Source organism: Mobula birostris, chromosome 1, assembly GCF_030028105.1.
Source record: "Mobula birostris isolate sMobBir1 chromosome 1, sMobBir1.hap1, whole genome shotgun sequence".
NCBI classification, from domain to species: domain Eukaryota; kingdom Metazoa; phylum Chordata; class Chondrichthyes; order Myliobatiformes; family Myliobatidae; genus Mobula; species Mobula birostris.
Window position 1 is genome coordinate 58736709 of NC_092370.1, and position 27998 is coordinate 58764706.

Consider the following 27998-nt stretch of genomic DNA (forward strand, 5'->3'; position numbering starts at 1 on the left):
CTTTTTTTCTACATGATTGATTTGGAATATGGGATACTGTGATCATATCACTGTGATTTAAATGTAATGTAATTCATATTACTTATTTGTATTCTTATGAATTTTGTATTGGTATTCATGCAATTTATATAATATAAATAAAAATATTGAAAGAGAAAAACCATTACTAATGCTTCCACAAATTCTTCAGCTACCTCTTTCAGGACCCTGGGGTGCAGTTTCTCTAGTCCATGTGACTTATCTAACTTCAGATCTTTCAACTTCTCAAGATCCATCTTACTAATAGCAACTACACCTCACTTCTGACCCTGACATGCTCAATGGTAAAGGCTGACACAAAATATTTAAATTTTCCACCATTTTGATCCCCTTGTACCATCTCTCCAACATCTTTCTCCGCCAGTCCAATACCCACTTTTACCTCCCTTTTACTCTTTATCTAAAATAAACGTTTGCTATCCTCTGATATTTTTGGCTTCATGTTTTCATCTTTTCTCTCCCCCCACCCCCAGATTTTTAGTTCCCTTCTGTTGTTTTTTTCAAAAAAGCTTCTCAATCTTCTAACTTTCCACTAATTTTTTTCTCCATTATATGTCCACTCTTTGGCTTTAATGCTGTCTTTAGCTACCCTTGTCACCTATGGTTGTCTCATCCTCCCTTAAGAATACTACTTCATCTTTGGGATGTATATATCTTGCACCTTCCCAAATGCCACTAGGGATATACAGTACATATCCTGCACCTTCTGAATTACTCCCAGAAATTCCAGCCACTGCTGTTGTTCCATCATCCCTATCAACTTCGAATAGCTCCTCTCTCAAGCCTCCAATTCCCTTTATTCCACTGCAATATTGATACATCTGACTTTAGTTTCTCCCTCTCAAACTGCATGGTGAATCCTGTCATATTTTGATCAGTGTCTCCTAAGCATTCCCTTACCTATGTTTCCTAATCACATCTGGCTCATTACACAACACCCAATCCAGAAATGCCTTTCCCTTAGTGAGCTCAACCACAAGTTATTCTAAAAAACCAACTTGTAAGCATTCAACAAATTTCCTCTCTTGGGATCCAGCTCCAACCTGATTTTCCCAATCTACCTACATATTGAAATCTCTCCACACACCGCCATGACTAGCGTAACAATGTACTTTTAACATGTCTTTTCTGTCTCCTGTTGAGATTTATATCCCACATCCTGGCAACTGTTCAAAGTTCAACAGAAATGTTATTGTCAAAGTACATATATATCACCATATGCATCCCTGAGATTCAACTTCTTACAGGCATATAACAACAAACATAACAGAATCAATAAAAGATCACCCAACTAAGGTGCTCAACCAGCGTGCAGAGACAAATTGGGAAGGAAGGAAGGAGGGAGGGAGGGAAGGAGGGAGGGAAGGAGGGAGGGAAGGAGGGAGGGAAGGAGGGAGGGAAGGAGGGAGGGAAGGAGGGAGGGAGGGAAGGAGGGAGGGAAGGAGGGAGGGAGGGAAGGAGGGAGGGAAGGAGGGAGGGAAGGAGGGAGGGAAGGAGGGAGGGAAGGAGGGAGGGAAGGAGGGAGGGAAGGAGGGAGGGAAGGAGGGAAGGTCAGTCGGTCGATCCAGAATGAGGTGAAGAGCCCTTGAAAATGAGCCCATTGGTTGTGGGAACATTTCAATGATGGGGTAAGTACAGTTGAGTAAAGTTATCCCCTTTGGATTAAGAACCTGATGGTTGAGGGTAGTAATTATTCCTGAACCTGGTGGTATGAATCCTGATGCTCCTGATCCTTCTTCCTGATGGCAGGAGCAAGAAGAGTGCATGTCCTAGGTGGGTGAGGGTCCCTGATGATGGATGCTGCTTTCCTGCGACAGTTTCTCATGTGGATATGTTCAATGGCTGGGAGGACTTTATCTCTGATGGTCTGGGCCCAATCCACTACTTTTTGCAGGATTTTCCATTTAAGAGCATTGGTGTTTCCATACCAGGCTGTGATGCAGCCATCAATATACTCTCCACTACACATCTACAGAAGTTTGTCAAAGTTTTAGATGTCATACCAAATGTCCACAAACTCCAAAGGAAGTAGAGGTGCTGTCATGCTTTCTTTGTAATTGCACTTACATGTTGGGCCCAGGACAGTTCCTCCAAAATAAAGGCAGCTCAGAATTTAAAGTTACTACATCCTCACAACCTCTGATCCTCTAATGAGGACTGGCTCTTCAACCTCCTTTTTCCTTCTCCTGCTCTATAATCAGCTCCTTGCTCTTGCTGACATTGAGAGGTTGTTGCAATGACACCACTCAGCTAGATTTTCAATCCTCCACCTATAAGCTAGTTCTTCACCACCTTTGATTCAGCCGAAGACAGTGGTGTCACCAGCAAACTTGAATATGGCATTGGAGCTGTACGTAGCCACATAGTCATAAGTAGAGCAGGGGATGAATCACACAGTCTTGTGGTGCACTTGTAGAACTCCCATCGGGGTCATTTTACTTTTGCAGTTTGTTAACTCTACTTACAAGGATTTAATAACTTCTGATCCTACGTCAGCTCTTTCTAAGGATTTGATTTCATTTTTTAACAAACACAGCCATTCCACCCCCTCTGCCTACCTGCCTGTCATTTCAAATCAGTGTATCCTTGGACGTTAAGCTCCCAACTGTGATTTCTTTCAGCCACGTCTCAATGATACCCACAACATCGCACCTGCCAATCTCTCACTGTGCAACATCATCTACTTTATTCTGCACTGCATGCATTCAAATATAATACCTTCAGCCCTGTATTTTCACCCTTTTCAATTTTGCCTCCATGTTATACTTCACTTCATCCTATTGTTTGCAATTTTGCTCCATCATCTGCCTGTCCACCTTCAAAGAATTATTACACACTGCATTGACTTGTATTCCAACTGCCCTACCCTCAGCACTATCGCAACAGTTCCCATCCCCCTGCCAACTTAGTTAAACCCTCACCAAGAGGTCCAGCAAACCCGCTTGCAAGGATATTGATCCTCCTCAGATTCAGGTATAACCTGTCCATTTTATCCAGGGCTCATCTTCCCCAGGAGAGATCCTAATGATCCAGAAATTTAAAACTCTACTCCCATACTATTTCCTCAGCCACTCATTCATCAGTACCATCAACCTGTTATTGCAGGTGGCACTGGAAATAATCCAAAGATTACTATCTTGGAGGTCCTGTTCTTTAAACCTTTTCCTTAACACCCTCTTCTCACCATGTAGGACCTCTTTCCCTCTTCTACCTCTGTCATTGGTGGCGATGTGCACCACAACCTCTGACTTCTCTTCCTCCCTCTTGAGAATCTTCTGCAAATGTTCCAAGACATCCTGGATCCCAGCACCTGGGAGGCAATAGACTATTCTGGCTACTCATTTGCGACCACACAATCTCCTGTCCATCCCCTAACTATCAAGTCTCCCATCACTACTGCCCTGCCTGACTTCACTCTTCCCTGCTGAGCCTCAGGGCCAACCATACTGCCACTGGCCTGGCTGCTGCTGCTCTGCCATGATAGGTCATTCTTCCCCTGAATTTCTTCTGGTGGTCACCTAACTATTATCTGAAGTCTGCACCCCGGATGTGACCACCTCAGTAAAAAAAAACTCATCCATAAAGTTTTCAGCCTTTCGGATGGTCCTGAGTGCATCAAGCTCCAGCTCCTTGATTTTGTCAGTCAAGATTTGAAGTTGTGTGACTTCCTGCAAATGTAGTCATCAGGGAGAATGTAAGGCACTTTGAAATCCCACATCTCACAGAAGGATCATTCCCATGCCTGGAAGACCATCCTGCCTACACTTGTTAGACCATAAGACATAGCAGCAGAATTACACCATCTGGCACATCAAGTCTGCTCCACCATTCAATCATGGCTGATCCTTTTTTCTATCTCCTCATCAACTCCAGATCCTGACCTTCTCCCTGTAACCTTTGATGCCATGTCCAATCAAGAATCTATCATACTCTGCCTTAAATACATCCAATGACCTGGCCTCCAGAGCTACCTGTAGCAACAAATTCCACAAATTCATCATCCCCTGGCTAAAGAAATTTCTCCGCATCTCTATTTTGAAAGGGCACCACTCTATCCTGAGGCTGTGCCCTCTTGTCCTAGACTCTCCCACCATGGGAAACATCCTTTCCACATTTACTCTGTCTAAGCCTTTCAACATTGAAAAGGTTTCAATGAGATCCCCCTCATTCTTCTAAATTCCAGCAAGTACAGACACAGAGCTATCAAATGTTCCTCGAATGATAACCCTTTCATTCCTGGAATCAGCCTTGTGAACCTCCTCAGGACCCTCTCCAATGCCAGCACATCTTTTCTAAGATGAGGGGCCCAAAACTGTTCACAATACTCAAGGTGAGGCCTCACCAGTGCCTAATAAAGCCTCAGCATAACATCCTTGCTCTTGTATTCTAGACCTCTCGAAACGAATGCTAACATGGCATTTGCCTTCCTCACCACCAACTTACCCTGCAAGGTAACCTTCAGGGTGTTCTGCACAAGGACTCCTAAGTCCCTCTGCATCTCAGATTCCTGGATTTTCTCCCCATTTAGAAAATACTCCGCACATTTATTACTACTACCGAAGTGCGTGACCATGCATTTTCCGACACTGTATTTCATTTGCCACTTTCTTGCCCATTCTCCTAATCTGTCCAAGTCCTTCTGCATCCTACCCATTTCCTCAACACTGCCTGCCCCTCCACCAATCTTCATATCATCTGCAAACTTGGCAACAAAGCCATCTATTCCATCATCTAAATCATTTATATACAGCATAAAAGGAAGTGGTCCCAACACCAACCCCTGAGAAGTTATGCCTCTAACTTCTCAGACTGAAGAATCAATCTGTGCCTGATCCCACCCAAACCTGTTGAGCCAAAGCCTCACCACTCTAACACTGTCTTCTCCAAGAACAGCTGCCCTGCTCAAACCCCACTTACTTTTCTTGCCCCTTGCTAATTAACTCCAGTTATTATTGACCCAAGCAATATCCCGCTCCGTAGACAAGTCCCAGAGGCTCCACTCGCTTTATAAAACAGGCGCGTACTCCAGCTGTTAAAGATCTGTATGAAAAGTTTTGCCTTGAAGGGTTAAAATGGCAGAGCTATTGCGCTACTAATTAATTTTATAAAGGCTAGTTGTTCTCCTGCAAGAGTAAACTCTAATCCCATCTTTACAGTGCATATCGATTAATATAATCAATCATTTGACTCTTAGTTTGGCATAAAACCAGATTATTTGTGTCATTTTGTGATTGCATTTAATTTCCACAACATTTTCTAGATATGAATAATCCATTCCCCTACCACATCCACCACTACCCCCCCCCACCCCATGGAAAGAAAAAGGATATTTTGTTCTCAATAAGACCTTAAGACAAAGGAGCAGAAGCCAGCCATTCGGCCCATCTAGTCTGCCCCGCCATTGTATCATGAGCTGATCCAATCTCCCATTTAGTCCCACTCACCTGCCTTCTCACCATAACCTTTGATGCCCTGGCCACTCAGATACCTATCAATCTCTGTCTTAAATACACCCAGTGACCTGACCTCCAATGCCGCTATTGGCAACAAATTCCACAGATTCAACACCTTCTGGCTGAAAAAATTTCTTCGTATCTCTGTTCCGAATGGGCACCCTTCAATCCTTAAGTCATGCCTTCTCGTAGCACATACCCCCATCATGGGAAACAACTTTGCCACATCCACTCTGTCCATGCCTTGCAACATTCAAAAGGTTTCTATGAGGTCTCCCCTCATTCTTCTAAACTCCAAGGAATACAGTCCAAGAGCGGACAAACGTTCCTCATATGTTAACCCTCTCATTCCCAGAATCATTCCAGTGAATCTTCTTTGTACCCTCTCTAACGTCAGCACATCCTTTCTTCGATAAGGAGCCCAAAACTGCACACAATACTCTAAGTGAGGTCTTACCAGTGCCTTATAGAGCCTCAACATCACATCCCTGCTCCTATACTCTATTCCTCTAGAAATGAATGCCAACATTGCATTCGCCTTCTTCATCACCGACTCAACCTGGAGGTTAACCTTAAGGGTATGCTGCACGAGGGCTCCCAAGTCCCGTTGCATCTCAGAACTTTGAATTCTCTCTCTACTTAAATAATAGTCTGCCCATTTATTTCTTCTACCAAAGTGCATAACCATATTCTTTCCAGCATTGTATTTCATTTACCACTTCTTTGCCCATTCTCCCAATCTATCCAAGTCTCTCTGCAGACTCTCCGTTTCCTCAGCACTACCGGCCCCTCCACCTATCTTTGTATCATCAGCAAACTTAGCCACAAAGCCATCTATTCCATAATCCAAATCGTTGATGTACAATGTAAAAAGAAGCGGCCCCAACACAGACCCCTGTGGAACACCACTGGTAACCGGCAGTCAACCAGAATGGGATCCCTTTATTCCCACTCTCTGTTTCCTGCCAATCAGCCAACGCTCTATCCACATAGGTAACTGTCCCGTAATTCCATGGGCTCTTATCTTGTTTAGCAACCTCATGTGCGGCATCTTGTCAAAGGCCTTCCGAAAATCTAAATACACAACATCCACTGCATCTCCCTTGTCCAGCCTACTTGTAATTTCCTCAAAAAATTGCAAAAGGTTTGTCAGGCAGGATTCTCCTTTAAGGAAACCATGCTGAGTTCTGCCCATCTTGTCATATGCCTCCAGGTACTCCGTAACCTCAACCTTGACAATTAACTCCGACAACTTCCCAACCACCGATGTCAAGCTAACAGGTCTAATTTCCTTTTTGCTTCCTTGCCCTCTTCTTAAATAGCAGAGTGACATTTGCAATCTTCCAGTCCTCCGGAACCATGCCAGAATCTATTGACTTTTGAAAGATCATTGCTAATGCCTCCGCAATATCCACAGCTACTTCCTTCAGAACATGAGGGTGCATTCCATCTGGTCCGCGAGATTTATCTACCCTTAGACTATTCAGCTTCCTGAGTACCTTCTCTGTCGTAATTGTGACTGCACACACTTCTCTTACCTGACACCCTTGAGTGTCCGGTATACTGCTGATGTCTTCCTCAGTGAAGACTAATGCAAAATACTCATTCAGTTCCTCTGCCATCTCCTTATCTCCATTACAATTTCTCCAGCATCATTTTCTATCGGTCCTATATCTACTCTCACCTGTCTTTTACTCCTTATATACTTGAAAAAGCTTTTAGTATCCTCTTTGATATTATTTGCTAGCTTCCTTTCATATTTCATCTTTTCCCTCTTAATGACCTTCTTAGTTTCCTTTTGCAAGCTTTTAAAAACTTCCCAATCCTCTGTCTTCCCACTAATTTTTGCTTCCTTGTATGCCCTCTCCTTTGCTTTAACATTGGCTTTGACTTCTCGACAGCCACAGTTGCATCCTTTTTCCATTAGAAAATTTCTTCTTTTTTGGAATATATCTGTCTTGCACCTTCCTCACTTCTCGCATAAACTCCAGCCACTGCTGCTCTGCCGTCCTTCCAGCTAGTGTCCCTTTCCAGTCAACTTTGGCCAGTTCCTCTCTCATGCCACTGTAATTTCCTTTACTCCACTGAAATACTGACACATCGGATTTCGGCTTCTCATTCTCAAATTTCACAGTGAACTCAATCATGTTATGATCACTGTCCCCTAAGGGTTCCTTCACCTCAATCTCTGTAATCATCTCTGGTTCATTACACAATACCCAATCTAGTACAGCCGATCCCCTACTGGGCTCAACAACAAGCTGTTCTAAAAAGCCATCTCGCAGACGTTCTACAAATTCTCTCTCTTGAGATCCAGTGCCGACCTGATTTTCCCAATCCACTCACATGTTAAAATCCCCCACAATTATCATAACACTGCCCTTCTGACAAGCCTTTTCTGTTTCCTGTTGTAATTTGTAGTACACATCATGGCAGCTGTTAGGAGGCCTGTATATAACTGCCATCAGGGTCCTTTTACCCCTGTGACTTCTTAGCTCAACCCATAACGATTCTGTACCTTCCGATCCTATGTCACCTCTTTGTAATGATTTAATATGATTTCTTACCAATAAAGCCACGCCACCCCCTCTGCCTACCTGCCTATCCTTCCATTACACCATGTATCCTTGGACGTTCAGCTCCCAGAGACATGCATCCTTTAGACATGTCTCAGTGATGGCCACAATATCATACCTGCCAATCTGTAGCTGTATGACAAGATCATCCACCTTATTCCTTTTGCTGTGTGCATTTAAGTATAACACCTTAAGTCCAGTATTTGGCACTTTTTGCTTTGATTGTACTGCAACTTTACTGCACTGCAACTCATCCCAATGGCTGCAAATTTGCCCCATCCCCTACCCGCCCTTTCTGACATTTCTACTGCTCATTATCTTAGATTTATTTCTGTTTTCCCCCTCCTCCACTCTATCATTCCGGTTCCCATCCCCCTGCCAAATTAGCTTAAACCCTCCCTAACAGCTCTATTAAACCTTCCCTCCAGGATATTGGTCCCCTTCGGGTTCAGGTGTAACCTGTCCTTTTTGAACAAGTCATACTTCCCCCAGAAGAGATCCCAATGATCCAAGAATCTGAAGCCCTGCCCCCTGCACCAGTCCCTCAGCCACGCATTCATCTGCCTGATCCTACTATGTGGCACAGGTAGCAATCCCAAAATTACTACCCTGGAGGTCCTGCTTCTCAGTTTCTTTCCTAACTCCTGGAAATCTCTCTTCAGGACCTCCTCCTTTTTCCTATCTATGTCATTGGTACCAACATGAACCAAGACAACTGGCTGCATGCCCTCTCCCTTCAGAATATTCTGGACCTGATCTGAGACATCCCGTACCCTGGCACCTGGGAAGCAACACACCATGCGGGTCTCTCTATCAGGCTCACAGATCTCCTGTCTGTTCCCCTGACTATGGAATCCCCTATGACTACCGCATTCCTCTTCTCCTTCCTTCCCTCCTGCACAACAGCGCCAGGCTTAGTGCCAGAGACCCGGTCACCGTGGCCGTCCCCTGTCAAGTCATCTCCCTCAACAGCATCCAAAACGAGATACTTATTGCTGAGGGGGGCAGCCACAGGGGTGCTCTCCACTATTCGGGCATTTTTCTTCCCTCTCCTGACAGCCACCCAGTTTTCTGATCCCTGTAGCCTAGAGATGACTACCTCCCTGTAGTTCCTGTCTATCACCTTTTCATTTTCCCTAATAAGCAGTAGGTCATCAAGCTGCAGCTCCAGATCCCTAACACGGTCTCTGAGGAGCTGCATCTCAATGCACCTGGCACAGATGTGGCCATCAGGAAGGCTGGCGGTCTCCCAGGATTCCCACATCTGACACCCTGAACAAAGCAGTAACCCTGCAGACATGTAATAGTATTAAATAAAGTCATGATTGCTTACACACAACTTTCCTTGCCACTGCTTTTGAGAGGGATGAAGATGTGCACTGATCTGGGCCTACAATTACGTGCCGTGCGGCACCTAATTAATTAGCATGTTTGTTTCGGCTTTTTTCTTAAACGTGTGTTGTGTGCCTCCCGGCTACCACTGGACCCCTGCATGCTTCGCGGCAATGTATCGGTCGGCGGCCTGGAGGGTGGGGGCCACTGCACCACCCAACCTGCGATGACTCAGTCGAACACACCACCATCAGTGTGCTCGGCGCTGTTTTCCCGATTACGGTAAGTGATACTACACTGTACATACATTATTTCTACTTTATATCAGCTGTGTATTTTTACGTGTTACTTGGTATGATTTAGCAACTTCATAGCTTAAAGGTTACTGGAGAGTGCTTGCGCCGTGTTTTGCCGACAGCACTTGCGTAAGATTTTCACTTCGGCGAACAGTGCCGGCAATGATTGTGGAAAAGTATTTCTACTTTATATAGGCTGTGTATTAATCATATCATTCCTGCTTTTACTACATGTTACTGTTATTTTAGGTTTTATATATTACTTGGCATGACTTGGTAGGTTATTTTTGCGTCTGCGAACGCTCACAAAATTTTCCCATATAAATAAATGGTAATTGCTTCTTTGCTTTACGACATTTTGGCTTATGAACTGTTTCATAGGAACGCTCTACCTTCAGATGGCAGGGGAAACCTGTACTGAGAAATAATTTACAATGATTGTTCGCAAATCTAACTGCTCTGCCCACATCTGTGAACTGAAAACAGCCATTAACCTGCACATCTATTCTAAGTAATTTCTATATCATGGGGAAAAAAATAACGAAATCCACCTATATTGAAAAGGTGAGTGATGCAAACCTCCATTTCTACCCAAGGAATAAATCAATTTGTGTTCTGCTGCAATAACTGAATGGCTGGGTGCTCTTCATTGCATGCACGAGTGCAAATAACATTCACATACAGTACTCTTGTAATAACGTTAGTCTTTTAAAATAACAAAACTTGTACTTGTAAAACATATTGTAACAAGTTTGCAGTGTAGCACTGAACTGAAGCAGCAACAATGAATTCATCTGCAACTTTATTTATCAGTAAACTACTTGAAAAATCATTTTCCATGCTAGACTAAATTACATAAAGGCATAAATAAAACATAACAATTCAATGGTGCCAAGCACAAACAGAAGTGCAGAAAAAGCACGTGAAATTTATAAGGGCATGAATGCTTCAATTTAAGATCTCCTACCGTGGCAAAGAGGTAGTAATTTGTAGTCGTGGTAAAGCAGGGACAACTTCCACAGTGCAGCCATTAACTTTCACTCCAGACAAATTTTCTAACAGGCAGTCACTAGACACACCAAAAACAGATGTTTGGTAACCTAAAAACACCACAACCAATCAGTTAAAAAAAAAATCACAGAAAACTGTCATAAATGCCTTATTGTAATGACTATACTGGGATATTAAAGGTCAAGTGCTTCTTTTTAAATATGTCAAAAGCTATCAAAAAAGGTATCCAAGTAAAATTTAACTTGTGTATATTGAGATGACTGCATTAATTCCTGTGAGACATAATACTTGTAAAATTAAAATTACTCAAATCCCAAAATTCAATCTGTTTCCAAATCCGTGAAACCATTTACAATAACAACATACCAGTTTACTTTTAGAAGTCTGCTAAATATTGTGTTTGATAATATTTATAACACATACATTGAAACATGCAGTAAAATACATTATTTGCATCAATGATCATTGTCTGAGGATGTGCTGGGGGCAGCCTGCAAGTATTGCTATCCTTCCGGCACCAAGATAGCATGCCCATAACTTAATAAAACTTACTAACTCTACTAATCCACACACCTTTGAAATGTGGGAAGAAACCAGAGCATCAGGAAAAACTCACATGGTCATGGGGAGAACATAAGAACTCCTGACAGACAAGCAGGAATTGAACCCCCATCACTGATGTTGTGAAGCATTATGCTAACCACTGCACTATCATACTGCCACAGACTGAACAGTAAACCTACAATATGCAGGAGAACAGAGTGATTCCATACTCACCTGGAGGGAAGCTACAAAATAACTGAGTCAAGTCTGCTATGTCAACACAAGGCAAAAAATAAATTTCCCATTATTTCGTAAGCTAAGTTTTGATTTCTAGTTCTGATACAAAGCAACGAATACTTTAAGAATAAGAAAAAGGAAAAACTTTTTAACCTGGAGTGTAAAATAAAGATGAATTATTAGTATACAAGTTATTTGAATTTTTAGTTGGATCCTATGAGTTAAGCTTCGGACAAACAAAAAATATATAATAAAACACGCAAAATACAAGTTCATAGAAACTTTGGTAGTGTCAGACTGTTGAATGTTATCCCCATTAATACACCGTACACTGTAGAATGACCTCTGTTTAATTGAAGGTACAAGGTAATTCATTTTATGATGGCAAAGTACAACTATTCCTAAACAAAAGGGCAATTACAAATTCCCAACCCACACCTATGAATTGAAACATACATGAATAAATTTGTAACATTTTGGTGTATACTTCATGAAATTCAACTGTTTTAAGCTTATATTTCTGAGTCAAGATATCATGGGGCAATATCAATATGATATAAGCTCACAGACTGTTAGAAAAATTAAATCATAGAACGGCAGAGCAATCGCTTATGTTGGACTCTGAACATATTCAGAAGCAGAATAATTACTTACAACATTCTAATCTATGGTTTTCTCCATTTTGATATTCTTAAGAAATTCATTTTAGATCAACACGAACAAGATAGTCTGACAGTCTAGTAATTCAATGTGAAGATATAATGAAAAGCTCATTTTTATCCTTCTACTACAGGTCTTTCATGCACAAGATTAGGCTTTCTAGCACCAAGAACTGCAGGCTTGTGTAACAAGGTAAACTTCTGAGAATAGGAATGGATAACTGCCAAGTTACCCAAAAGATAACAGACTGCAGAAAGCCCACCTGTCCAAGGGTGAAAGTATTGGGAATCAAAGACCAAAGCAAAATAGTTTGTTTCCTGGACTACAACAGAGCTACATCTGCTATATGAGCAGCAGCAGATGTATACACATGACTAACACTGAGGTCCAGAAATGGAAAAAAAACCTATATAATGTGCATATATAAGACCATAAGGCAAAAATGCATTAATAGTTGTGATCAGTTTTTCACTGCTATAATATCGTAATAGGAAACAACCTTAAGCATCACAGAATCATGGCTGAAAGATTATAGCAAGGAACTCAATGTCTAAGGATACACACTGTATCAAAAGGATAGGCAGGAAGAAGGGGGGGGGTGGATGGTGTTGCTCCGTTGGTAAAAAGATGGAATTGAATCAATGGAAAGAGATGACACATGGTTGCAAGGTGTTGAGTCACTGTGGAGTGAGCTAAGGAATTGCAAGAGTAAAAAGACCCTGATGGGAGTTGTATACAGACCACGAAACAGCAGTAAGGATGTGGGCTACAAATTACAACGGGAGATAGAAAATGGGTACCAAGAGGGCAATGTTACAATGGTCATGAGGGAGTTCAATATGCAAGTACAGTGGTACTAGAAAGTGAATCCTGTGGAATTTTCTCTATTTTTGCATAAATATGACTAAAATGCGATCAGATCTTCACACAATTCCTAACACTAGATAAAAAGAACCCAATTACATAACATAGAATATTACACTTGTTCATTTATTTATTGAGAAAATGATCCAATATTACATGCATTTGCTGGAAGACCTTGGGGTAATACCTTCTATAAAAGCCATTTGGAGTCAGGTGTTCCAATCAAACAAATGAGATTGGAGGTGTGGGCTACAGAGGTGCCCTGCCCAATGAAAAAGACACAGGCAACATCAAACCTACCTCAACCACTTCTGCTGGAAGCTCGTTCCATACAGCCGCCACTCTCTGAGTAAAGAAGTTCCCCCTCATGTTATCCCTAAACTTTTGCCCTTTAACTCTCAACTCATGTCCTCTTGTTTGAATCTCCCCCACTCTCAGTGGAAAAAGCCTATCCACGTCAACTCTATCCATCCCCCTCATAATTTTAAATACCTCTATCAAGTCCCCTCTCAACCTTCTACGCTCCGAAGAATAAAGACCCAACTTGTTCAACCTTTCTCTGTAACATAGGAGATGAAACCCAGGCAACATTTTAGTAAACCTCCTCTGTACTCTCTCAATTTTATTGACATCTTTCCAATAATTCGGTGACCGAAACGGGACACAATACTCCAAATTTGACCTTACCAATGCCTTATACAATTTCAACATTACATCCCAACTCCTATACTCAATGCTCTGATTTATAAAGGCCAGCATACCAAAAGCTTTCTTCACCACCCTATCCACATGAGATTCCACCTTCAGGGAACTAGATCCCTCTGTTCTACTGCATTCTTCAATGCCCTACCATTTACCATGTATGTCCTATTTTGATCAGTCCTACCAAAATGTAGCACCTCACATTTTTCAGCATTAAACTCCATCTGCCATCTTTCAGCCCACTCTCCTAACTGGCCTCAATCTCTCTGCAAGCTTTGAAAACCGACTTCATTATCCACAACGCCACCTATCTTAGTATCATCTGCATACTTACTAATCCAATTTACCACCCCATCATCCAGATCATTAATATATATGACAAACAACATTGGACCCAGTACAGATCCCTGAGGCATACCACTACACACCGTCCTCCAATCTGACACACAGTTATCCACCACAACTCTCTGGCATCTCCCATCCAGCCACTGCTGAATCCATTTTACTACTTCGATATTAATGCCTAATGATTTCTCCGCATCTCTGTTCTAAAAGGAAGTCCTTCAATCCTGAGGTCGTGCCCACTTGTCCTAGAATCCCTTATCAGGGGAAATAACTTTGCTATATCTAATCTGTTCAGGCCTTTTAACATTCAGAATGTTTCTATGAGATGCCCCCTCATTCTCCTGAACTGCAGGGAATACAGCCCAAGAACTGCCAGACATTCTTCGTACGGTAACCCTTTCATTCCTGGAATCATTCTCGTGAATCTTCTCTGAACCCTCTCCAATGTCAGTATATCCTTTCTAAAATAAGGAGCCCACAACTGCACACAATACTCCAAGTGTGGTCTCACGAGTGCCTTATAGAGCCTCAACATCACATCCCTGCTCTTTTATTCTATACCTTTAGAAATGAATGCCAACATTGCATTCACCTTCTTCAAACCAACTCAACCTGGAGGTTAACCTTTAGTGCATCTTGCACAAGGACTCCCAAGTCCCTTTGCATCTCTGCATTTTGAATTCTCTCCCCATCTAAATAATAGTCTGCATATTTATTTCCTTCCACAAAAGCGCATGACCATACACTTTCCAACATTGTATTTCATTTGCCACTTCTTTGCCCATTCCCCTGAACTATTCAAGTCTCTCTGCAGGCTCCCTGTTTCCTCAACACTACCCACTCTTCCACCTATCTTTGTATCATCGGCAAACTTAGCCACAAATCCATTAATACCATAGTCCAAATCATTGACATACATCGTAAAAAGCCGCAATCCCAACACTGATCCCTGTGGAACTCCACTGGTAACCAGCAGCCAGCCAGAATAGGATCCCTTTATTCCCACTCTGTTTTCTGCCGACCAGCCAATGCTCCACCCATGCTATTAACTTCCCTGGAATTTCATGGGCTCTTACCTTACTAAGCAGCCTCATGTGCGGCACCTTGTCAAAGGCCTTCTGCAAATCCAAGCACACCACATCTACTGCATCTCCTTTGTCTACCCTGCTTGCAATTTCCTCAAAGATTTGCAGTAGGTTTGTCAGGTAGGATTTTCCTTTTGGAAACCATGCTGGCTTTGTACTATCTTGTCATGTGCCTCGAGGTACACCGTAATCTCATCCCTAACAATTGATTCCAACAACTTCTCAACCACTGATGTCAGGCTAACAGGTCTATGGTTTCCCTTCTGCTGCCTCCCACCCTTCTTAAATAGTGGAGTAACAAGTGTTGTGGCAAACGGGAAACTCTCAAGAACAGAAATAGCCTCACATGCATTTAGCATGCCATATGCAAGGTATGATTTTATGAGACAACTGTCATCCTTTTTTGAAACTTATTTTGACTATAGGGCAGCTTTTTCTATTTATATGACAGTACCTGCAGATCAGCCTGAGAACCATTGCAATGACAAGATCAATGTCGAATGGTCTATCAATCTGTGGTAACTGCAAGATACCACAGCTTGGGACATTTATAGTGAAGGAGTATGCATCCAGGAATTACAAAAAAAAAGCAATTTTTGAAGTGGCACGATAAGCGAATAATAGCATTAAAACAAGTGAGAAGAATAATCTCTGTTCCATCACAATCATCATTAATTTAATTACGAAGGCTTGAAAGAATTGCTAGCTAAAATGAGTTGCTAAATTAGGTTGGGACAATTAGTCAAAGTAAAACACCAGAGATTTAAGGAGGTATTTCAAAATAAAGAATACATCACAACAAAAGAAAATGCCATAGAGAGATAATGCCATAGAGAGATAACATAAGCAAAAAAAAAATCAAGGTAGAATTGCACAGATAGGATTTTTTTTTTAAAAGTAACTGAAAGATCAATAAGGAAGAATTACTTTACAAGATAAAGCTTGAGAGAAATGTAAAACAGACAATAAGAGTTTCTACAGTTCTTTATCAAACTCCCTCCTCATTTTCAAAAGTTAACTAAGTGAGCAAAACAAGTCTTGGGAACAAATACCGCAAAAAACAAAAGCGAGTCCTTCTTTATTGAGGATACAAGTAACATCATGAAACAACTATAAAAAGGGAACAGAGCAGGAAAAACAGAAGGCATCAATCACTTGTACTGGGCAAATTGTTGGAGCTGTGGGTTGACAACTGTTTGGGTCCTGGTGGTCTTCAGATGTGATAGTTGATACATTGTTGATAGTTTAATTCTAATTCATGGCAAGTGCCGGTTAGTTTGGAAAATACAAAAGGTAACTGCTGGAAATATAGTGAAAAAGACAACACAGAAGCAACAGTGCAATTAGTTTATTAGCTACCATACTGAAAATACCAGAAGCCATTTTAAAAGCATTATAGCAGAGCACTTAATGCTCCTTCACTGCTTTATGGAAGGTAAGTTGTATTTGATCAATATAGGCTTTGTGGTTACAAAAGTTCATGGTGTAAAAACATAAGCTCATGGTTCGGTGGGTAGTCAGTTCCATTTTTAATTATCGCATGTACATTGAGACAGTGTGAAGTGTGTCATTTGCATTAACAACCAACACAACCTAAAGATATACTGGGGGCAGCACACAAGTTTCGCCCCCATTCCAGCAACAACACAGCATGCCCACAATGCTCAAAGCAACACATAACACAGAAAAGCAATACAAAACAGAACACAACAAGCAACAAAACAACAGAAACACAGATCCTGTTCTTTCCTTGCACTCATCCACTTATGCATATACACAGTTCTCCAACCCCAAGACAGGCTATCTCCAGCCTCCAGTGGACATAACAGTTTCACAGACATTGGGTTCACATTAGACTCAAAGCTCCGGCCACCAGGCCTCAATGCCTGATCAACCTTTGGGCTTCAGTCTTTAATACAGATTCCAGGACTTGCCGATGATGACGACACTCCATGAGAACCCCAAGTACCAGGCCTCAAATGCCAGACTCTCCAAAGACAGGATCCCAAACCTCAGCCAGAACTCCAGTCTCACCGACCCACACAGATAGTGGCCACAGGCCCTCATGCCTCTTGCCCACATAGAATCCATCAGTAACTCACTGAACTAGGGGGTGCGGTGGAGTGGGGGTGAGAAGACACCAACACTTATCCTTGCTGGTCTGCCCACCCAACATACACCCACAGATGTCCTTCGTCCCACATATACATTGTTGGCCTTTGAACACAGAGCAGAGACCTAGGCTCCAACCTGTCCTCTAATTTCCCCACATGCCTGTCCTTGAACCATAACCTGAACTCTTAACTCCACGCTGTCCCTAATCCATTTCTATGAATTAAAAATCAACTAAAAAGACAACCAAGTCCAAGTCATGACCTCGACGAAGACCGCAGCTTGATGTCATTTTGAGCGGAAGTAATATATTGTAACATAATGACTGACATATTGGCATGGTTTAGCTGGCTATCAGAAAACAGAATAGGCAAAGAAGTACCTTTCCCTCAAAAGCAATATGCGGTAAATGATGTGTCACTGTGAACATTTTATATTTTTATAAAAATGACCTGACTGAAATACTAACGATACAATTGTAAAATTTGATGAAGACACAAAAGATAAAGCAGATTATTTTTTTAAATGCAAGCTGAGAAGATGATATGGAATAAACAAAGATACATAGGTTAAGTGAATGGATACAGATCTGCAATTCAGAATATAACGTGGAATTGTCCACTTTGGCTGAAAAATGATGTACATTATCGAAACATATAGAGAAAGATCAAAGAGCATCAGTCTTAAAATCTAGAATGCAAGTGCAGCAAGTAATTAGGATGGTTAATAATATTAACATTTATTCCCAGAAGAAATGAATAGAGAAGTAGGGAAGTCATGATTCAATTAAACATTGGTGAGACCACATCTGGAATACATGTACAATATCAGTGCCCTACTTTAAGCTTGGATGTTCATGCAGTGGAACATTTCGGAGAAGGTCAACTACACCAATGCCTGGAACAGCAAGTTGTCTTGAGATTTGACAGGAAAGGCTAGTAGATGTCACAGAACGAGAAAGAATTTATTGAAACACAAGACTGTGAGAGATGGAGAATATGGAGATGCTTCTTTTTGTGAAAAGATCTGAACAAAGGGGTTTTAAAATTAATCTCCAATTAATATGGAAATGAGGTAAAATTATTTCTCTGAAAAGGATCATGCATCTTTGGAATGGTCTTCCTCAAAACGATAAGTTTTTACTCAATTTATTTTGATGATCTGGCATTTTGGTAGGACCAACATTTATTTCCCATCACTAGTACCCCTTGAGAAGGACAGCCACATTCTTGAACTGTTACAATCATTCCAGCAAAGGTATTCCTATAGTGCTGTGCGGTAGCATTCTTCTCAAATTAGAATAAGTATTAAAGGATCAGAAGGGTACTGTCAGAATAACCTGGATTAGTAATTATAGTGTATTTTGTGGATCATACACATTATAGCCACTGTGCTGAAATAGATAAACATTTAGAGTTGTTGATGGATGTCAATCAAGTGGGTTGCTCTGTTTCTTGAGAATTGTTGATGCTGCACTCAAGAAGGTAAGTAGGCAGTATTCCATCATACTCCAGGACGTGTACCTTACAGGTGTTCACTGAGATTATGGAATAAACTCAGGAAAAGTTTGAAGTTCAAAATATATATATTCAAAATATATATATTTCCATAAAGAAATGAATATTGTTCAATGGGGAGAAGGGCTTTACCTGTGATACACTGGTCACATCACTGCTTTTTTGTTGGTTTTTCCGTAGTAGGGCATTGGTGTTTCCATACCAAGCCATGATGCAATCAGTCAATATATTCTCCACTACACATCTATAGAAATATATCAACATTATAGAGGACATGCAAATCTTTGCAAACTTCTACAAAAGTAGGAGCAATGCCATGCTTTCTCTGTAAAGGCAATTACATACTGGACCCAGAACAGATCCCCTGAAATGATCACAGTGAGGAATTTAAAGTCTCTCCACCTCTGGTCCCCCGATGAGAACTGACTCATGGACCTCCAAATTCCTCCTTCTGAAGTCAATAATCAGCTCCTTGGTCTTACTGACATTGAGTAAGAGGTTATTGTTGTGACACCACTCAGCCAGATTATCGATCTGCCTCCTATATTCTGACGTCACCACCTTTGATTTTGCCAACAACAGTGATGTCATCAGCAAAGTTAAATATGGCATTGAAGCTGTGATTAGTCTCACATCCATAAGCATAAAGTGAAAAAGCAGAGGGTTAAGTTCACAGCCTTGTTGTACACTTGTGCTGATGCAGATTGTGGAGGAAATATTGTTGCCAATACCAACTGACCAGAGTCTGCAAGTGAGGAAAATGAGGGCCCAGTTGCACAAGGAGGTATTGAGTCCAAGGTCTTGAAGCAATGATAGTACTGAATGCATAGCTGTAGTCAATGAAAAGCATGCTATTGTGTACATCTTCACTGTCCAGATATTCCAAGATTCAGTGTGAAAAGCCAATGGAATGGTATCTGCTGTGGACCTAGTGTGACTATAGGAGAAAATTGGAGCAGACCCAAGTTAATTCTCAGGCAGGAGTTGATGTGTTGCAACACTAACTCCTCAAAGCACTTCATCACGGTGGATGAAAGTGCTAATGGAAGATGGTCATCAAGGCAGGTTACCACGTCTTTCTTAGGGTCTGGTTTAATTGAAGCCTGCTTGAGGCCTTTTGAGGCAATAACTAACAATAGACAAATTTTGACCTGATGCCCTGAGAATTCATGGGCTCTAAGGACCACTCCCTCTCTCCAAAATAACATTGTTCCACCACCAATGGTGGATCTATTCTGCTGTTGTGACAGATTGTGATGAGGGGCCTGGTAAATGCTCAGAAGGAATGATTTCACATACAAGACCATCAGGCTGTTGCTCAACTGGCCTGTTGGACAGTTCTCCCAATTCAGACACCAGTCCACAGATGTTTGCAAGAAGATCATAAGACATAGGAGCAGAATTAGGCTATTCGGTCCATCAAGTCTGCTTTGCCATTTCATCAAGGCTGATCTATTTCCCTCTCAGCCCCATTCTGTCTTCTCCCTGTAATCTTTCATCTCTGACTAATCAAGAACCTCTCAACCTCCACCTTAAATACACCCAACGACCTGGCCTCCACGGCCACCTGTGGCAACCAATTTCAGATTCACCACCATCAGGCTAAAGAAATTTCTCCTCACCTCCATTCTAAATAGATGTCCCTCTACTCTGAGGTTGTGCCCTCTTGTCTGAGACTCCATCATTTCTCGTTATACCTTCTCCACATCCACTCTATCTAGGCCTTTCAACATTCAATAGGTTTCAATGAGATCCCACTTCATTCGTGAGTTCCAGTGAGTAGAGGCCCAGAGGCATCAAGCACTCCTCATATGACAGGCCTTTCAATCCCAGAATCATTTTTATGAACCTCCTTTGAACCCTCTCCAAAGTCAACACATCCTTTCTTAAGTAAGGGGCCCAAAACTTCTTACAACACTCCAAGTGAGGCCTTAGCAGTGCCTCAGAAAGGCTTTACAAAGGTCAACTGATCTAGGAGCAAATTCCCTTTTTCTCCTACTCCTTAAGGGATTGGACTCCTGAACAAAGTGCTCACAGGACAACTTTTCTGACATGATCACCACCCTGAAAGGAATAACTTCTGGGTTCGTCTCAAACTGCATTACCATGCAACACAATTGGTTTCTAGTAACCAGATGGCACTGAGAGCTACAATTTCATGTTAAGAAAGGAATTCTAACTTGCCAATAACATTTAAATTAATCAAAGCTTATCTTGGTGTAATACTTCTTGTAGGCAATTCAGAAAATGCCAGAACCCTTGAGGAGAGATTATATAAACCAGGGGGGATTTTGGCATTTTCATCCACAACCCTTCACTGCTTTTTTTAAAATTATTAGAAATAAAGTATTGATAGGCCTGAGAGAACTTTCAATCTTGACATTACTCTGGGAAAAAAAATACTGTTTTTATTGCTCAATGCAGCTCAATAAATTGTGAAGATGCATTGATAATGCCAGCATCTTTTCCCTAAAAATTTTCTCTTAAATTCTTCAAATAGACGTCGACAAGTTTCTCACCAACTAGCTTAATTATTATTTCTTGAAGGAAAATAGCCATTCCCATGTGTTAGGATTCTTTTTTAAAAAATGAAACTGGGAATAACTATGTTCAATGATCCTCATGAAATCAAATCCCATCTTTACAAATTTAAAAGCATAACTTACAAAACACAAAAGAAATGGAATAGTTACATTTAGCATTAATACATGCCAAATACATTAAGTAACTGCAATCTTTATGCTACATCTTCTAGCTGCTTTTAAACATTCTTTAGACAAATGCTTACCATTTACGTTTATCTGTCCTGATGTACGAGGAACACCCACTAGTGTCACTGGGTATAGTCCAGATTCAGCAGGAAGAGAAAGGGCAGCTGGGAGAGATTCAAATTCAACACCAGATACCAATAATCCCTATATTAAAAAAAATCAGAGGGATGGAAAAGCTTCAATAAGTGGAAGGATTAACTTAGAGTAAGTATTTCTGAATTTAAACGTTTTCATTACAATATATTGGCATCACTGAACGTCAATACTTTATGCATAGATTTTGAAATATTCCACCAACCAAATTATATTTCTGAAACTAAAATTAGACTGGTCTGACAGGAATAGCTTTCAATTTTGTTAAAAAACTTATTACAATTGACAAAATTGCACAAAATAATCACATTTAGGTTCATCTTTACATTATCAAATCATTGTTAAATTGAAGTCACTCTAAAGGCACTTCTTTTAAGTGATATTAGCAAATTTACTCCTCACTAAATGCTATTCAACAGTTCACTATACCAGATCAGGCCCTATCCTCTACCCAAGAATGCACACCCTATATTTAACTTGTCCAGAGGCAGAGACACAAATTAATCACTTCTCTATATCCCAGAGTCCGACATGATGCTTTTATCAAGAACATTCTCCCAGGTGGTGCAGTGAGAAAGCTTAGTGCTTGAAACACTCCTGATAGACCATTAGCTAGCAGTTTTGCCAGCTTGAAGTGCTGTGATTGATTGTTTTTAATATTTCAGTATCATGGATATTCAAAGATATTAAATCTAATAGAAATAAACAAATTAGAATTTTAAAAATGTAAAATAATTAACTGGTAAAACACTTAAAAATTAAAAGCTTTAAAAAGGAAAGCAAATTAATTTCAAAAGCATAATTTCACTTTGATATTTCCTATTCAAACCTCACCCCTCTGAATTCATTGCCCTCAACTCTCTCTGCACCAATCCCAACTTCACCATCAAACCTGATGCCAAGAGAGGTGCTGTTGTAGTCTGACAGACTAACCTCTACCTTCTGAGGCCAGACAGCAACTCTCAGACACCTTATTTACCCTTCGAACAGATCCCCCACTAAGGAGCATCGGCCATTGTCTCCCACATGATCATCAAGCTCATCACCTCTGGAGATCTCCCATCTACTACCACTGCCCTCAGTTCCAATACCCTATACTGCTTGTTTCTACTTCTTACTCAAGACCAACAAACGTAAATGTCACGGTAGTTCCTTTGTTTCTGTCTGTTCCTTCCCCATGAACTTGTGTCCGCATATTTGTATTTGATTTTGTCCTCCTTGGTTCAGTCGCTTCCAACTCACATCTGTGACGCTTAACATGCTCTCCATCACTTTAAATTCACTGGCCCTGATAGCCTCATTTCCACTACGGATGTTCACTCCCTGTACATTCCTATCCCATATTACAATGGCCTTAAAGCTCACTGCTTCTTTCTGGACAACAAATCTAACAAGAACCCTCCTCTGCCTGGCAGAACTGGTTCTTACTCTCACCAATTTACCTTTCAGCTTTCCCCACTTTCTCCAAACCCAAGATGTAAGCATAGGCCCTAGCTTGAGTATACCTCTTCCCATTCTGTCACTTGTAAAAATAATATCCCCCATTCCCATTTTCTCTGTCTCCACTGCATCAACCATTAGTGATGGGGCCCTCACTACCATTTCCTTCATTTCCCATGCATTTGCCCTCACTCTATCCTCCTTCTACCATAACAGGGAAAGGATTCCTTTGCATTATCTACCACCCATGAGCATCCATATCCAGCACATCATTTTCATTAACTTTCCCATCTACAATGAATCCTCCCATTAAGCACATCTTTGCCTCCCCCCACCAGCCTCCTCCCCATTCTCTGCTCTCACTCTATCAAGCACCTTAGCTCCATCCACTGCAAAGGGCAAGATTTCCCAATGGACACCATTTCAATTTGACTTCCCATTCCCAAATGTTGGTCCATATATTCCTCTACTGCTATGATGACACCATACTCAGGTTAGAGGAGCAACGTTTCAAATTACATCAGGGTAGCCTCCAAACTGATGACCTAAATATCAATTTGTCTAACTTCTAGTAATTTCTCTTCTCCCTCCCTCCTACCCTCTTTTTCCATACCCTGTACTGGTTCCCCTCTCACTCCTCCTCTTCACCTCACCTGTCCATCTGATGCTACTCCTCCTTCCCTTTCTCCCATAGTCCACTGTCCTGTCCTATCAGATTTCTTCAGCCCCTTAACTCTTCCAGCTATCATCTCCCAGCTTCTTACTTCATTCCCCCATCCTTACCTGGTTTCACCATCTACCAGGCTGTACACCTTCCTCTCATCCCACCACCTTACTCTGGCTCTGCTTCCTTCCCTTCCAGTCCTGAAGAAGGGTCTCAGACCAAAGCAAACTGTTTTTCCCCTCCAGAGACACTGCTCAACTTGCTGAGCTCCTCCAGCATTTTGTGTATGTTGTGAACTTTACTACTTTGTTTCTCATTATCTTTGCCTTACAATCCCCATTGGCATCAAAAATACGATACAAAACTCAATTTATGTATCAAACCAAGAGATATTTCTTCAATTGTTCCAGCAAGACCATTAAAAATACTGTATAATTCATGGGCTAATGATGGCAGCGTAAAGTACAAACTTTCAGGATTAAGCTTGTAGGATGAATTAAGAAACAGTAACGAAGGAGACAGTGGCAGAATGGGAAATGTAGTCAGAAAAACATACTCCTGCAGGTAGTGAATGTGGTAACAACTACACGCCTGTACAGATGGATAATACTACAGACTAGTTGAACCACAATGTTTTTCATATTTTAGGCTTTTGCAAATAAAATGAAGTGAGGTGTTTTATGTTTAATGAGACCCATAACACATTTTATTGAACTTCAAAATCCAAACACAAATTTGTGCTAAAAATCTTTATGTAATAACATCACATCAGACCAGCCTCAAAGTGAAACCCCAACTCAATGTCAGTGGTTGCGAATTATGTACATTTCTCTCAAATACATTACCACACATTATTAATTTTTATGAACATTTACACAGACAAATAGGCAATACAACCTAAACATATTAGTCATTATTCTTCCTTACTTTTCAATGATGCACAAGAACTGACATGTAATATGTTAACATTTTAAATTGCCTCCTGCAATCACCCACTGCAAAGCTTCCCACTCACTCACCCAACTATCTACTTACGTTATGTAAGCAAAGACTTCTTTAAAGACCGATTTATTTTCTGACTAAACCATACCAAAGTTCAAACTTAACATCTGGTAAACTGAAAATAAAAGCTGCCAAATTCAAGCAGGATCATGGGCTTGAATACATGTACCTTTGCTGATAAAGAAATTAAATAAACTATGTTGTGGATTAAAATTGCTTGCTTTCCTACACTTCTTTTCAAATCTTTTTATTATTATCCAAAATTAACACGAGTACATCGAAGTAAGCAACACTTACAATGTCTCAAGAAAAAAATACATTATTTTAAAGACTGAAAAGATTTTAGTGATAATAAAAAAACCTTACTAAGCAAGGAAAAGTGTGGGAAAAAAACCCATTAGGTGTTCAACCCCGGAGCCACGTGTCACACAAAAGCTTCTAAAGATAAACATCAAACCGCCAGCAAGAAAAAAAAAGTACCAAAAATTTACAAATAGATCGTGAAGGAAATCTATCAATTAACTCAATTGATAATAGAGCAAATGAACCCTATCTTTTCTCAAAATCAAATATAGATTCAAAAGTTTGACTTCTAATTTTCTCCAAACTAAGACATAGCATCACTTGAGAGAACCATTGTGACAAAGTGAGTGCTGATGTATCCTTCCACTTCAACAATATGGCTCTTCTAGCTATCAATGTAACAAATGCAATAACATGTTGGTCAGACAGAGCAATATCACGGATATTTTGAGGAATTATTCCAAAAAAGTTAATTTGTTAGGTTGTAAATTAATTTTAAGTGCTTAAGAAATTGTCGAAAAAACTGACTTCCAGAACTGTTCCAGTATAGAACAAGACCAAAACATGTGTGTCAGTGTAGCTATCTCAGTTTTACATCTATCATAATAACTATCAACACTAGGAAACATTTTAGACCGTCTCTCCTTCGTCAAATGGTAACGATGTACAATTTTAAATTGAATCAGTGAATGACTAGCACAGATTGAAGAAGAATTAACCAGCTTCAGAATCCGCGTCCAATCCTCCATCTTAAAAGTCATAATGAGTTCCTTTTCCCAATCTTGTTTAATCTTAAATAAAGGACGCTTATCCCATTTTAATAGTAAATTAGAAGTTCTTCCAATAGAACCCTTCATCGAAGGGTTCATACTCATAATAGTATCTAACAGGTCAGCATCCAATATGTAAGGAAAATGACTTAAATTATTTTTGTAAAAAATGTCTAACTTGAAGGTATTGCAAAAAGTGTGAGTATGAAAGAGAATATTTATCAACTAATTGTTCAAAAGACATCAATCTATCTTCTTTAAATAAATCCAAAAAAGAATTAATACTTCTATTTTTCTGAAGTAAAAAAAATTGTATTACTCAAAGAAGGCTTAAAAAAGTAATTTCAATAAATTAATCTACAAAGTTTAAATTTTTTAAGATTAAAAATATTGTGGAACTGGAGCCAAACTTGTAAGGAATGCTTAATCACAGGGAATAACTTTAAATTAGCAACTTTAGCTAATTGTATAGGTAAAGAAGCTCCCAATAACAAGGTTAAATAAAAATGTTTCACAGCTTTCAATTCCAGGTTTACCCAAATTGGCCGATCGTTCTTATCAACCCAATATAACCAAAAGGACATGTATCGCACATTTATAGCCCAGTAATACATTCTTAAATTAGGCAAAGTGAGACCTCCATCCTTTTTCAACTTTTGTAAGTGACATTTACTAATTCTTGGTCTTTTATTATTCCGAATAAAAGATAAAATAATAGAATCAATCCGAACAAAAAGCTTCTTAATCAAAAAAACAGGTATATTCTGAAATAAGTATAAAAATTTTGGTAAAATCATCATTTTCACTATATGAATGCGACTGACAAGTGAAAATGTAAGTGAACTCCATCTACTAAATAAATATTTCACAGAGTCTACCAAGGGAACAAAACTGGCTTTATAAAGATCCTTATATTTTTTGGTGATTATAACACCTAAATATCTAAGAGAATCCGTGACTTTGAAAGGAGCATTATCATATATAGAGACAGATTCATTTAAAGGACACAACTCACTTTTACTAATAATTATTTTATATCCTGAAAAATCTCCAAATTCATTGAATAATTTTAGCAAGGCAGGAATAGATTCCTCAGGATTAGATATGTAAACTAATAAATCGTCAGCATAAAGAGAAATCTTATGAATGGTCTCATTCACAAAAATCTCATAAATATTTTTAGTTTCACGAATAGCAATAGCAAGGGGTTCTAACATTAAATTAAATAACAAAGAACTTAATGGACAACCTTGTCTTGTCCCCTGTGAAAGCTGAAAAAAAGGAGACCTACAGTTGTTAGTAATAAAAGTAGCAATAGGAGCTTTATATATCATTCTAATCCAATTATTAAAATTAAAACCAAAGCCAAATTTCTCTAAAACATTAAATAAATATTTCCATTCGACTCGATCGGACGCTTTTTCAGCATCCAAAGAGACGACGCATTGTGGAGTTTTAAGAGGACGAATGTTGTTGTTGTTGTTCGTCCTTCATAGTCGAAGATGACCATGCTTTCAAAGTCAAATGGGAGATTGGTGGCTGTAGGTCCGGAGGTGACTGATGAGGCCAATCCGGGCCCTGAAGGCTCGCTCACATGTGGGACACAAGTGGGTGGGTGCTGTCGTGGCAGTGGATGCTGCTCGGGCCTGCGCACAGCACGCTTTCGTTGCACCTCGATGATGCGCCTGACTTCAGCTGCACTGGCTCCTGTGGTGATCTTGCTGCGCCAAGCTGGACGGTCGAGGGCAAGCGTCTCCCACGTGTTGATGTCGACACCCAGGCCTTTGAGGGACACTTTGAGGCAGTCTTTGTAACGTTTCTTCTGCCCCCCGACTGAGCGCTTGCCCTGACACAGTTCTCCCTACAGCAGCTGCTTAGGCAATCGGCTGTCTGGCATTTTGACCACATGTCCAGCCCACCTGGCTTGGGCTTTCAGCAGGAGGGTGTAGACGCTGCAGAGCCCAGCTCGTTCCAGGATTTCCGTGTCCGGGACTTTGTCCTGCCACCTGATGTGGAGGAGTCTGCGGAGACAGCTCAGGTGAAAGTGGTTGAGCTGTTTGGCGTGTCTGCTGTAGACGGTCCAGGTCTCGCTGGCGTAAAGGAGGGTGGTAAGGACCACTGCACAGTAGACCTTCAGCTTGGTGGTAAGGCTGAGTCCTCTCCGCTCCCAGACGTTCTCACGG

General features: G+C 40.7%; 1 protein-coding gene across 10 annotated transcripts in view; it reads right to left on the reverse strand.

Moving 5' to 3' along the window:
• trappc9 (trafficking protein particle complex subunit 9) overlaps positions 1-27998 on the reverse strand; it is a 711836-nt gene that overhangs the window by 569437 nt on the left and 114401 nt on the right. For all 10 annotated transcript variants that reach the window (XM_072255618.1, XM_072255596.1, XM_072255577.1 and 7 more), the window contains 2 exons: positions 21561-21687; positions 10664-10796 (listed from right to left, as the gene is read on the reverse strand). In XM_072255618.1, the coding sequence (XP_072111719.1) occupies positions 10664-10796; positions 21561-21687 (260 nt within the window). The remainder of the gene's footprint in view (positions 1-10663; positions 10797-21560; positions 21688-27998) is intronic.